At 39.5% G+C, this 14,780-nt stretch overlaps 1 protein-coding gene across 1 annotated transcript; it reads right to left on the bottom strand.

The window, feature by feature from the left end:
* Positions 1 to 1,133: 1,133 nt before the first annotated feature.
* spon2b (spondin 2b, extracellular matrix protein) lies at positions 1,134 to 8,409 on the bottom strand. The gene is made up of 6 exons (XM_079249865.1): positions 8,275 to 8,409; positions 6,790 to 7,057; positions 6,185 to 6,408; positions 4,456 to 4,647; positions 3,895 to 4,081; positions 1,134 to 2,023 (listed from the first exon to the last, which is right to left on the bottom strand). The coding sequence occupies exons 2-6, from the start codon at positions 7,022 to 7,024 to the stop codon at positions 1,845 to 1,847; spliced, it is 1,017 nt and encodes a 338-aa protein (XP_079105991.1). The 5' UTR covers positions 7,025 to 7,057; positions 8,275 to 8,409; the 3' UTR covers positions 1,134 to 1,844.
* Between the last annotated feature and the right edge of the window lie 6,371 nt (positions 8,410 to 14,780).

The raw sequence follows: 14,780 nt of genomic DNA, 5'->3' as shown, positions 1-14,780 counted from the left end.
GTTATTGCCACAAATTGCTTTATTTACTTCAGTCCAACCCTCTCTGTAGGCTGTCAGATCAGCCTGTGGGCAAAACGAGTGGATTGAGACTCTTCCGCATTAAGCCCCACCTCCCGCCAGGTATAAATTGCCACTGATTGGTCAGCTACCACTGCACTACATCGGGAGCACGCACCGCAACTGCTTTCGCCGTCATTGTAACATCTCATAAACAGAAGGATTAGGCCAATATGAACTCAATAAAAAAAAATACAATGTCAACACACAGCATACAGCCCTACATGTTGGAACCTGAATCAGACCCTGAAAACGAAGTGGAAAACAGCAACCCACAGCAACGAATGCAGCAGGATGTCTCTCTTTGGTAAACTCACCAGCCATCGTTGGAAATAACTTTATCCCACGTTTTCCACCCTCCTGATGTATTTGTACATGCCCTTGTTAACCAGTAGAAGGTAACCAATCACCGAACCTTATCCCCCGGGACGTCACAAGGATTTCCAAGTAGAAAACACTCTCTAAAACGACGCGTTTTTCGTCGCCATGGAAACCGAACGGAGAGCGTGCTGGAACTCAAACTCAAACTCAAACATGCGTTTAGGTGATAAAACACAATGCCGTTCACATGTCTGATGAGGATTCAACACTGTAGAAAGCTCAGAAAACTCAAAATACCATAATAGCACCCCTTTAATAATGATGAGATTAAGGTTAAAAGCAAAGCTGAGAGCAAAAGCGTTTAATTTTCTCTCTTCCGAGGTACAGCAAATCTGTCATCATCTGAAGGTGATAATAGGCGGGCATAATGAAAATGCAGACTGGATAACTTTGTAGAATAATATAATTTTATCAAATTTAAACCGCATACCACATTTTCATAATGGGCCTAAGTTGTAAGTATCAGGGCTGTACTTACTATGAGCTGTTGAGTTGTTGTTTCAGGCACACACACACACAAGATAAAAAAAAAGAAAAAAACAAAAGAATAAAAACCATCAATAAAGTCACAGTTTCATATGGCATATTTACACTTTATTGATCTGTACAGACAACATACATAGATTTTTTTTTTTTCACATTTCCTGATTTTTTTTTTTCTTTATTTTACAAAAATGGTACTTTCCATATTCGACTTATATCTCAGTAACATATTAGGAATACCAGTAATTACTTTCAGATTTCATAGGCTGTACACAACAGGTTAAAATCCTGTCAATAAATATATTTTTTCTCTTAAGGAAAACAACTGTATTATATCTTTAAACATGTTTTAAATCCAACATTGTTTAGGAGATGTATCAGTTTTCTGTTGGTGGTTTATTACTGCTTATCAAACTGTAGAGGTGTGGCGTTGTCATCTTTCTGCAGTTTGATATGAAATGTGTTTTTTATGTGATTTCCAATTAAATCAGTGATTTTTAGAAATGTAAAGCCAAGCCTAATAACGGTGTAGCCACGTGTTTTTAGTTAATGATTATGATCGAAACCCCATCCTGTTTGATAATCTGCCAAAGCTAAAGCGGTGTCTACTAGCTATTTTGCCAAACTACACCTGTTTAGCACTGTCAAATCTTACCAAACTGAGGATGAAAATAATTTTCTGCAGTCACTCTCTCCCAGTTTTAGAGACATGTTTAAATCTCCTTTTTTCCACAGAAAGAAGGAAGGATTGTCAGGGAATAGAGATGAAATCTCATTCATCATAGCTATCACTCGTGCATATATGTTGCAGATCTTTTATTGTTTTTTACACGTCTCCGCCCCTTCCTTCCTTTCCTGGATTTCCTCTCCTTCTTCTTTCTCCTTTCCTTCCTCTCTTTCTTCTCTCTCCTGTCCTGGCCTAGTCATAAGCAGTTGTCTGGGAAGCACTTCCTCTCTTCCTCCAGCAGGGGGCAGGCTGCTCCATTGTTCGCTGGGTGCATTATGACGTAGCGAGTTCGGTACTGCACACCTGAGTCTCCACACTTGCCTTTGCACAATCCCCACGGAGACCATGCTGACACCTCGCAGTCCAGAGGGGTATCTACACACAGAGGAGTCAGATAATCATTATAATAGCAAAATATTTAAGTTTGGTTTCTGACAATTTATTGGTTTCTGCTCTCTCTCTCTCTCTCTCTCTCTCTCTCTCTCTCTCTCTCTCTCTCTGTGTATCTCTCTTTTCTTAAGAATGCTCTTTGTTGAGAAATGGGGGCTTTTATAAGTGGATGTTTGACTTTATTAATAGTAACTATAAAGAAGAGGGGATGTCATCATTCATAAAATGTCTCTTCTCATAACAGTTGTCTATAGAATGGCAAATTAAATAATTAAATGGGCTAACAGAAAACATTGGCACATACAGCTCCTTGTAAAATAACCCTTAGCTTTTCATAATAAATCTTTGGCAGTGGCTGTGGAACAGGAGTTGCTTTTAATTTTTTTCATCTTCCTTTATTGAGTGAGTTTCTGCTGAGTCTGCAAGCTCCTCCTTAGTATAATCCTGCCTTACAGTACAAAAGAGGGATTTTGCACCTTGTGAAAGGATACTTTCACTGAAATGGGTGGAAAAAAGGTTGGCTCTGTTGTTTATTTACTCAGTTAACTTATTAAATGGTGTAATCATGGAAATGTGAGGATCTGTCTTGCTTTTACTGTCTTCCTTCAGCATAATGGACTTGCCCAGCTGCATGAGCTTACTGAGTTGTGATCTTAAGTACAGTTGATGTGAATCACAGTTGTGGATTAGAAAGTGGAAAAGCAGACTGATTGGAGGTGGTACGGAAACTGCATGGTCGGATGAAGGGCTTGAACACGAATGTCAAGTCAAGGCTGATTTTGATGTATCCCTTCATGCTGTCTGTCCATTAATGACAAAGAAACAGAGCTGCTTGGCTCTGACCGTACACCAGTACAATGTTTTACAGATAAATCAGCAGCAGGCTATTCTGAATCATTGAGGAAAGCTTTTGCAAACTCTCCAGGGAGTGAGGAGAAGTAGGGGAGAGGGGTTGCATAAACAGATGGAACGCCAGGATGGAGCATTGGGCGCAGGGCAGGAAACCCCAACAGATCGTTGGCCATGCTCTGTTGTTTGTTGATGGGTTGTCAAGGGAACTGGCGTGTATTTCGTGACGCTGACTCAAACCTGAATAGTCACACTCAACAGTGAATTTGATTACCGCACTGTTAACTCCTTTGCCAGACTGACATGCTGTCTGCTCATTTTTCATAAAACACAATTGTGGGCAAGTCATCTGTTTGGACTTTTGTGGTGAGTTTTAAGTTTTTGTAGTTTGAGGTTTGAGGTTTTAGAAAAGATTTTGTCTTTTTTTTTTTCCCTCATTTGGTCAACATCACTCATACAATAAAGCTTTCTGATGGTAAAGGCCATTGTTGGCTTTTGTTGTACTATGAGACATTCTCATTCTGCTCACTGTGGGGCCGTTCATCACGACCACAAATTTGCTTAATTAGGTCTTAAATAATTGAAAACAAGTCATAACAACTTAACCTTAAAGCTTTAAATATCAGCATCACATTTGATGTCGGGATCTGCATGTTTCTGGATTTAAATACAACATAGTTTTATGACACAGTCTTACACATATGACATCTTTCATAATTAGCTGTTTTATACTGAATGCCAGATGTGCCCATGGGACGTTCTGATACCACGCATTCACTTGGCCTCTCTAGTGTCTACCGTACTTGGAGGTAACTGAGTATGTGTGCGGTGTTTAATGTTTCCCAAATGCTTAAGTTTGTATCACAGACAGAATCCTGGTCTTTTGTTTAGCCCATCTGTTTAACAAAGCGTGGAGCATGCTATGCTTTCTTTCATTGTGTTTAATTTGTTCCACTTGATATGAGATCACATGAACAGAATCATTCTGAAATTTTGGTCAAACTTACTTATGAGCTTCTCTTCAATCTCATTTCCAGTCGGCAGAAGGTTGGACTGGGTTGGCTCCACTGGCAGACTGATGATCTGATTAGTTTTTTTTATTTTTGTCAGGGTGACCTTGGCAATGGGTGGTAGGTGCTTCAGGCGGGGGTAAAAGAAGGAATTGGCCGGGTGGCTAGGAAAAGAGGAGGTGATCTATTGATGGGGAAAAAATGACAAGAAATAACGTTTAATAAATGGAAATGTGCCGATACAGTGCTGACATGAACACAATTTGTTAGTTATTGCTTGTTAATCCCAGTAGATATTTACACTTGTTTCATATATAATCTCATCTAAGTTCATCTCAGAGTTCATTTCTCATTTTATCAAAAGCAGCAAAGAATATTATCCATCCATCCATTTTTGATTAAGTGCCTAGTTCAATTAAGGGCTGTGGGAAAGTCAGAACCTGCAAAGCGAGTACTGTTTGGTGGAATGTACTCTTTTTCTGACTGCACCATCGACTTTAAAGTCACAAAAGTCGCGATTTTTTCATTTGGAGGACAGCTGTTTTGCTCTTGGCTCACCTGGCTAATTTTGTCCTGCGGGATGGTTTCAAAGTTGGGAGATGAGAATGTGAACCCGCTGTCAGTTCCTGCATCATATGGGAAAAGCTCCAACATCACACTCTCCTTCCAGTGGTCTCCATCACACAAGTCAACACTGTCCGCACCCACAAACCAGTCTGGGCTGGGAACAATGCGCACAATAAATGATAGCTGCAAATAGAGGGAGTGGAACAAAGGGGAAAGAGAACAGAATATAAAGTTCAGATGGTCATGGTTAAACAAATAAATAAATCACTGTTATTGTGGTTCAGAGTGTATGATTTAATCATGACTGTCTTAAAGTAGCCATGTATTGTTCCAGTAGGGATTTTTGTAGAAGGTACATTACAATGTTCAGAAATTATGTCAACATTGTGCACCTTATACCCTTCTAAGTTCAGCTATGTGCAACTTTATCTCAGCTTATGAAAAACAGTAGAAAGATGAATGATCTTTGCAGTCTACAGGTGGACTCTTATCTTCAATAATAGCTCAACATGCAATTCTCATCTCATCATGCAAGTCTTCAGGTTGTAAATAATCTGTATTAGCGACAATGTCTTATTTCATTGTGACTTTTTTCTTGTTCTCAACAAGAAGAAAAAACTTGTGTGTGAACCTGTTTTGTTGGATCAGGTCTTTGTGTGTTTTGGGCAGCGTTTAGGAGTTTAGCTTCCATGCATGTATATCAGGTAACAGGTGATTATAAATTGACAGACAATGTCAGTGTCGGCTTTATTTACAAAGCACGTTTACCACGTTACAGTAAAATAATCATCGACAATAAGAGAGATTAAAAGCAAAAACAATTTTTTAAAAAAAGGGAGAAGATGTGAGTGTACTGTCTTAGTTATCACTCAAGACATGTGGACTTGTGATGCATTCATGGTGTGCCTCCACCCATATCCTTGTATCACTTGGATTTTGTATGACTGCAGAATTTGAGAGCTTGATGGCTTATTTCTACACAAACATTACACGTTTCTAATTTCATGTCTGTGCCAGAGACTTACCAGTCAAAAGTTTAATAGTAAAGGGCTGACGTACACTTGGTTTGCCACATGTAGGTGTATCTCTTTAGGGTTTAACACATGTAAAAATAAAAACAGTCTGGAATTGGCTTTCTTGGAACATTAACTTTTTCACTCCATCAACATAATCTGCTTTGCTTTTTCCATATACTGTGGTTCTTCTTTTATATTGTCTACAGTCAGTGACATGCTTTTCTATATTTAAAAAAAGGCCCTTGTTAGTTTAATTAAAAAATGGTTTTCATTTTATTGGTTTTAAAATCCTGCTTTTATTTCTGTAGCTTTGGTTGGCATTTTAGCAGTAATACTTTTACAGTTGAATTGCTGGGCCGTTGCCACAAAACATCCTCTTTAAAGAATATAACCTTAAAATGAACTTTAAATAGCTCAGTTCACCTCAGTCTAGTTCAAAATGTGTCTGATTGTAACCCCATCTGTGCTGTAGTGAAACATTTCTTTGGAAAGCATCCTGAAGATCTGAAGGAAAAAAGTTAAACTTGGACTGAGCAAGTGCTGTAGTTTTCAAGATTTCTTGAGAAATTCTTCAGGTCTTTGATGCAGACCAGAAAAAAGGCATCACACGATTATGTTATGTATACGGACCGGTCGGTGAAAAGCTTTTCGTGTACTCAATGCCCTGACTCAGACTGATGGAAGCCAGCAGCTGAGACACTTACATATGAGTGCCTGGCGAAGACCTCAAACTCTGTGTTCATCTGGCCAGTTCCTCCCACAACAGCAGGAGCAGAGAGGATCCCATAAACGCTCTGGATGCGTTCGCCGGCCATCTCGACTTCCTTCATGATTGTCCAGGCCTCGCCTTTTTCTGCAAACTCCCTCACTCCGTTGCTGGCAAACTCATTACGTTGCCACATGTGGTAGTCAGAGCTGTGGGTCACTCCTAGAGTAGAGAGGGGAGGGAAAGGGAGGGCTAAAATAACGGCTCCAGCAGAAATTGGTCTGTAATATTGAGTTTACACGGATGTTAAATGACTTGCCTAACTACAGATTTTGTAATAATCCTCAAAACAACAACACAGACTTTGTATTTTGACTAAAAGATAGAAATTGACTGAATTCTCTCTGCTTTTAAAAAGGTCATTTTTGTATATTTTAACTGATAAATTGGACGATTACAGCATTATTTATCTTTTAACTTTGTATTTTATCATCATATTCAAGGATTTAGCAATTTTACTGAATCTCTAGTGTACTACAGAGTACTGTTCCACATCTAAAGAAATGGGAACTGTAAGAAAGCCTTTAGCATTTTTGCTCTTACCAATAAGGTTTGACCACTGTGCAGGGGGACGATAGACAGGGTATTGCTTAGGGAAAGCCGCCTGTGTCCATTTTCCAGTAAATGTGAGGCTGTACTGAGCTGTTTCTGAGGCAGTGCAAATGGGGACATCAGTGGGAACAGGCATTGAACGAATGCCCCGGCCCAGCGTCAGCATCATGACAAGCAGGTGATATAGGGCCTCGGATAAGCAGAGAGCTTTCTTTGTGATGTCCATGATGGGGGCAGAGTGGGGGAAAGGTTCAGGTATCTGAAGGAGATACGTAAATTGCAACATTAAGAAAGAAAAAGTCATAAATAACATTTCTATCATGCAAATGTAGATGTGGTATATAACCACACCATGCATTTTTCTGTTCCCTTTAATCTTCAAGTCATGCCACAGAGCTCTTGCCATGTTTTTTTTTGTTTTGTTTTGTTTTTTTAATACATTATTTTCCCTATGTATGTTGGGTGTTTTGGCCTCTAAAACTTTCAACAGTCCAATAGTTGCTCAAAGGAAAGAAAACTCTGTTATGCAGTAGTAAAGTATTGCTTTGTATGTGTCCTGCTTCTCACATTAAAGGCTATATTCCAATAATGAAATGCAAATCATAAATATCCACCTGCTGACAGCACTTTGCGCCTAGTTAATTACCTCCAGACCGCTTGGTCTGGAGCCTGGAAATGACTCTGATACATATTTCCTGTGAAGCAGCATTTCAAAAGTTTACTGCAAAAGTTGCTACTGAGTCAAATTTTACTCAGTTTTTTTTTTTGTTGTTGTTGTTTGTTTTAGAGTATGTTTAGAGGGTGAATTGTCTTTTTTGTTTGTTTGTTTAAGATGTTGGACTTGACAAAAGTCATCTAAATAAATGAGAAATGAGCTAATGTTACTGCCTAAACAGTTAGTGTTGGTGTTTCTTAGTGTTTAAGAAGTATCAAAGATAATTTTTTTACATAAACTTTTACATAGTTTTACCAATGCAATGGAATTAACACAAAACCTTGTATTTATTAAGATGCATGTACTACCTTAAGGGGCGTAGCTCTTGCAGCTTGGTGACTTTCCTTGCATGATTTCTTATGCTGTCAGTGATGGAATATCAGCTTTACTTTCATACTACAGCTAGTCTGTCCTCAATAAATCTCTTTTATGGATTGCCTAAATCAGTGGCTAGTTTAATAGTATGATTCTAATGTTTATTTCTGTTCTGAACAGTATGCACATGTCATATTAATTCCTGTTCTATGTAATGTTAAAAACTGTGCAAGCTCTTTTGACCTGCAGTAACTGTGAGTGTTAGTCCAGTGCTAAATATATTGTTGCTCTGAATATCTTCTTGCCAAATGATGGTAATTTTACAACCATGTTTCAATGGTCCCATCTGTTATTTTGTATTCTTTAAGACATGAATCTTTCCATCTCAAGGAACCAAGTAGAGTCGTGCAGAAACATGGCAACAGTGTTGTGTGGAAATTACTCACTGGTTTTGCTCAGGGTTCCAGCAGAATGAAGGTTTGCAGCAGATGAATGGAGAGGAGGGCTGGAGATGAAGAGAGGGGGAGAGGAGAGCTGTGGATGTGGCTGTCGGGATGAGTGACTGCAAGGCTCCAAGACCTCTTTCGCCCATTTATGTCTTTAAGGAGGTGCCCCCCCCCCCCCTTCTTTCCCTCCTTTCCCACTTTCACCCCCCTCCTTCCACCTCATAATCCACTCCCCTCTTCTTCTTACTCTATTCTTCTTGTCAGCCTCTATCTGCACAGCAGTGACTTCCCTGCCCCCTTTGTGCCCTCCAACTTTGACTCTCCCTCCTTCACTCTCCTCCTCTTACTCTTTAAGTGGGCCTTTAATGTGTTCAGCAGCTCTGGTGCACAGCCAGGGGTGCTTTCCAGCTCTGTGGGTAGACTGTCATTTCACAGTGTGATACTGTAATTTTCTATACCAACAGATGTGACTAATGAGGCAAATATTTTATTTCCAGAATTCTCAACATGCCTCGTGCTCAGATTTTATTTTTTTTATTTAAGGTGAGTTACAACAGTAGATCCTGTCTCATTGCTGCTTTTTAACTGATGTAGGAAGTTATATTACAGTTGCAGAGAGTATGGATAACAGCCTTATGTTTCAGTTGCTGCTGATGGAGTGGTCCTTTTCTGCTAATACAATACCAGTCAGAAGTTTGGACCCAATCTCCCATTGGATTTAATGGGAAAGTGTGTCCAAACTTTTGATTGGCCGTGTATATTAACACTTATTTCTCATTATTACTTCAGTTGTAAACTTTAACTTTTAACCTCTGTGCACAAATATTTCCTGCCATTTAAAACACTAGAACTAACTTAAAGAAAATAGAAAATTTCTCTTAGTTTTGCTGCAAACATTTCTTTTCTATGTCTCACTGATCAGTCATACCGAAATGAATACTTTTTGCCATCATGTCATCATGATACTTTATGTTGCTTTCAGCTGTGAAAGCCATAGATGTTGGGGCATTTGTTCATTGATGGAACATTATGGTATGACTATATGCAGGTGCAGGCCAGAGATGTTGTGCTCCGCTTACAGAGGAGGTGACCGACCCACACACTCACGTGTAAACACACGAATATGGCAGCATGCTGAATCAGCCCACAGGTAATGATTTCCATATGGTCACGTTTCCCACAAAAACAAACTTAAACACCTACACACAGACCACTTGCCCTGACTCACCCTCCCTTAATTTCCAGTATTAATGGTTTGGGCTTGTCTGCTTTGACTCTGATGTTTGAAAAGGGAGAGTAAACTCATCACCACGCTCATAACTCAGAGACACTGCATTGTATCTGTGTTTAGTTTTAATAGGGGCAATAAATCAGTGTGGCTGCCATCATGGTTTTTGAGACACACACCAGTAGTGACTTCATCCCTCCCAGATACAGTTTTGTGAAATAAAAGGGCATTCTTTTTGAATGCGTTGAACAGGCTTTAATTAAAAGTTGAACCAAAATGTGGAAACGATCGCAGACATTTGTTGTTAGGTTGAGAACTGCATATGAATGAGGCATTGTAACACCTTGATTCTATATAATTCAGCCATTTTGTTGTAGATTTGTTTGTGTGCTTGAGGATCACGTATCCTGGTCGGTGATCTGAGCTTGGCCAAGCTTTAGCTGTTGGACAAACAGTCTCGTATTTACCTCGGGAGTGGAGCTGGTCAGAGAGGTTAAAGGGTGATTCATTGAATCCACATGCTGCAAAGTCTGACATGTAGCTCTTGGACTTTTTGCAGTTTCTCTGGACATTGCATGATTTGACCGTGGAACATTTATTGGATGTCCAATCTGTGGATGAAAAGCAGATGTCTTCTGTTTTACATCTTTCTCTCTGTAGAATGATTGACTCTGATTGTTTTGAAATAACCTCAAATATGCTTTTATAGTTGTTCAAATCTGCTAAGAATAAATTAATCAAGTGGATTTGATTAGCAGCGCTTAGCTGCTGCTTAACCCGCCTTATTCCACTGACAACCGTGAGGGGTTTGCTTAGGTTTTCATACACTTGTTTTTGTTCAGTATGTCATGACAGGATTAAAAATGTCTTGTGTATTTGTTCCTCTCAGGTCCACATGCCAATATTATTTGCTCATATTTATTCACCACATTGGTGATTTTCGCACAACTTTTCAACTCCATTTCATATGAATAGTTTACCTGTTGCTACATACCTGTGTTGTGATGACTTACATTTCCATTGATATTGCTTTGTGGCATTAGGTTGGAGAAGTAAATGCAACTCTAATGGGATCCACCAAAAACATGATTACTGCATTATTCAAAGTAAAGCTTTTAATTAATTCATTGTCATCTCGTTGTTGGAGAACATCTCTTCTGCCTCATCTGTCTTCCATTTTTGTCCTCGGCTCCTCCCAAACCTCTTAAAAGTCCTCTTACCTGATCTTAAAAGAGCACACTTTAGGGCACTCTTAAAAGTTAAGATTCTTAAGGGATACCTTTTTATCTTTGCTTGGATCCACTCCTCACTTTTAAGGGAAATTCTGAGAAAATGTTGTCATTCTAAGTATTTTCTTAAAATTTTGCCACTTCAACCGCAGCCACTGGTCTGTTTCTCTGCTGAAAATCTGTCATCTTTCACTTGAAAAACACATTTATTCTATTGGGGATTTATAGATAATTAAATATTTGTAGGTCTGGCACCAGTAGCCATTTCCAGTAGCTTCCCTTCAAAAGCCTTCTTTTGAGAAAACCAGTATCAACAGCCTTATCCTACGAAGTCTAGATTTCTGTTTGTTATTCTTGGAGAGTTTATCTTTTTGATTGAGAGACTTATGTAAAGGCTTTGATTTCTGTTGTGCTTTTGCTTCTTATACTGCCTGTCTGTCCTTTATTCAGCATGGTGGTTAAAAAACTACCTGACGGCCCTTGATTTGGAAACGTATTTGCTTTAGTGAACGGTGTGTTTGTGCAGGGAAATGAGCAGCCTTTTGGTATTTGAAAGGGAGCTTTGAATCTCTAGAGAGAGGAACGTCAAAGAGAAAATAGGTCAGAAAACACCATAAAGATCTTCAGCCAAAGAGGCGAGTCTGTCCCATGTCTGCCGGATGGGATGTCTGCTAGGAGTGGAGGATGTGGGTGCGCACACTGTGGAGGGGAGGTGGGGAATCTTATTACCATTGTAATATTCTTCCCTCATCTGGTATTTTCTGTTTAAATCATAATTGCTTTGATTTAAATTTATTGACCTTTTTTTTGTTTTCTTCATAAGCTTGAAATGATACTTGCCATAGTATTAGTATTTAGTCAAACAATGAACTTTTTCCACTGCAGGCTGTTACTGCAGTTTGTGCCATATCTGATGTTCGTCATCAATGTAAACAACTCCCTTCGCTTTTCCGTGGAAACTTTTCATTTAACCAGCATGAGATCAGGTTCCTGTTCTTTCTTTAATAAACAAAGTGATTGATTCCCACCTCCCACCTTCATCAGCTTCCACTGCTTTACACTCAACGCCACAGAGAACCAACTCACCAGGTGCTGACTGCTCCTGCTTGTTTATGTTGAGAAAAATAATTTGTTATAAAGAAATATAAGGTTGACCTTTCTCTTGAATCCTGTGTTTTCAGTTAAGATGAATGGCTTGAATCATAAACAGTTAGGTCATAGTTTGAGCTTTGCAGTTGCCATTTTCTAAATGGAAATAAAAAACCGTACAACCATGAAGTTGTGAGTAATTCCTGTTGTTGATTCTGCCTCTGTCAGACGGTGGAAAGACTGGGGATACTTTGAACCAATCCAACTGTCCAAATTGATCTTGGAAGGATCAAATCACATACTGGTTGCACTAGAATGTCGAGTGTAGACCATAGATAAATTGAATATGATTTGGGTCTGGTGAGCTTCCAACAAACACAGTTAAAATGGAGTGTCTTACATTCTCAAAGTCACATTGGCAGGTGTAGTACTTACTCCTTGCTGCACTCAATAGCCTTTCCAATGCCTCATATCAGTGAAAGGTCTGAAACTAGTTTGATCTTTTAATCAGAAAACAACTTTTATTGCTGAGAAATATTATCCAAAACGGGTTTACTACCTGGAATTGGCTTTTCTGCCGAGTACCATCATTAAACTTTCCAGCAGAAAATATGAAATGGGGCCAAACACGTTGAGTTACTGGATGAATGTCAAGATGCTGAAGACTACTTAGGGGCCACCATATGTCACCCCAATGGACTGGACAGCCTGTAAACAAAATGCCGGTACCACAGGATGCTAATACATAAATAGCCAATGTTGCTATGGTGACAGCATGTGAGGTCGCTGTTTTGACTCTGGCTTCCTTTAAGACAATTTCATGGTTGATCATAAATTTGGAAATACTGACAAACAGAAATGCTCACATGGACACAAACACATGAAGATGCATAAACAAATGCATGCAGCTCTTCATGCAAACAAAACTCTACAGTCATAGAAGTAATGTTTTCAGAATCAGTCTAATTTCCTGTTTCTTTCTTTCAAATACAAAAACACAGAAATGATCTTGCTTTTTGTGCATACCTGAATGCACATTCCACCCTTTTTACACTGTTCCTGCTACTAACCGCTTAGAGAATCCCCCAGGGCCTTGTTTCAGCAATAATCACTCCTGATTTCCAAGAGTAATTTCCTTCACTGTGGAAAGCAGTGTGGGAGCAGTATGTGTGCATGTGCTTTCTTTTGCACGTTTCTGGATAAACTGTGAATTGATTCAAACAGCTGCTGCATGCCATGGAAAAACTAGACATGGATGGTCAATGGTGTGACCAGAGATCAGCCTTGTTTGGCTTGAGCTTAAATTGTGTTGAAGTTGATGTGGAGTTTCTTTGGTTAGTTTTAACTTTAGTGAGCTATTTTTTCAGTCCTTTACATGAGCACAGAAAAGTGAGGGTTTTTTTTTCCATGAAACGTGGCAGGATGTGTTCAGCGACTTGTTCAACAACATGACAATAACCTTTAACAAATAATCAGAAAGCCAAATTCCTATTTCTGTATATGTATCAATTCAGTTTGAATCTGTTTTGAATCATGTTATAAAGATCTTAATATTGGCCTCTTAGTGCCGTGGTGGACTGTCGACTTGTCCAGGGTCTCTTGCCCAATGATTCTGAGATAGGCTCCAGCTTCCTGTTACCCTTAACTGGACTAATCGGTGTAGAAAATGAATGAATGAATGAATGAATAGTACAGTGTGTAACTATAAGTGGATCACTGTTCGACCTGTATGAACTCTGTGAGGAATTATTAGTGAGAGGCTTACTGCTGGCTGACCTTAGAGAAACAGACTGCTGGTATTCCAGCTGACCATGCTGACTATTTGTCTCATCAATCATCAAAACCCACAACAGACATGCAGCTGTTAGATGTCATTGCCAGAGCCATTTATATTCCAGAATCACGGATCAGCTCTTTTCCATGGTATAAAGTGAAATCCGAGTATTAAAACACAACACGTATTAATTCACTGTTAGGAATTCAAAGCTGCTGAGTCTGCTGTTATTTCTGTCTCATACTGTAGAGGTGTAACCGTTCACTAAATCACTTTTCTTCAGACCTCAGCTTTGAAACATTTTAAGCATCTCTTGTTTTTGTTGGTTTGTCGTGGGTTTTTTTTTTGTTTGTTTTTTTTTGGACGGGTGGGGCAATCAGTGGACTTGCATATGTGTGTGTATATATATATATATATATATATATATATATATATATATATATATATATATATACATTGTAGATCTGAATGAATGAAATATTTTTATTAAATACTTTGTTCTCTCCATAGTTGAATGTGCTGACAACAAAATCACACAAAATGTATCAATGAAAATCAAATGTATCAACCCATGGAGGACTGGATTTGGAGTTATGCTCAAAATGAAAGTGGAAAAACACACTACAGGCTGATCCAACTTTGATGTAATGTCCTTTAAACACGTCAAAATGAGGCTCAGTAGTGTGTGTGGCCTCTACGTGCCTGTATGACCTCCCTACAACCCCTGGGCATGCTCCTGATGAGGCGGCGGATGTTCTCCTGAGGGATCTCCTCCCAGACCTGGACTAAAGCATCCGCCAACTCCTGGACAGTGTGTGGTGCAACTTGGCGTTGGTGAATGGAGCGAGACATGATGTCCCAGATGTGCTCAGTTGGATTCAGGTCTGGGGAACGGGCGGGCCAGTCCAACATCAATGCCTTCGTGTTGCAGGAACTGCTAACACACTCCAGCCACATGAGGTCTAGCATTGTCTTGCATTAGGAGGAACCCAGGGCCAACCGCACCAGTATATGGTCTCACAAGGGGTCTGAGGATCTCCTCTCGGTACCTAATGGCAGTCAGGGTACCTCTGGCGAGCACATGGAGGGCTGTGCAGTCCTCCAAAGAAATGCCACCTGTGTTCACCGGTGTGAACCTGCTTTCATTTGTGAAGAGCACAGGGCGCCAGTGGAGAATTTGCCAATC

The sequence above is a fragment of the Telmatherina bonti genome, assembly GCF_933228915.1.
Source record: "Telmatherina bonti genome assembly, chromosome: 12".
Classification (NCBI taxonomy): Eukaryota; Metazoa; Chordata; class Actinopteri; order Atheriniformes; family Telmatherinidae; genus Telmatherina; species Telmatherina bonti.
Note: the sequence above shows the minus strand (reverse complement) of the source record. Positions and strands in the feature narration are given on the sequence as shown.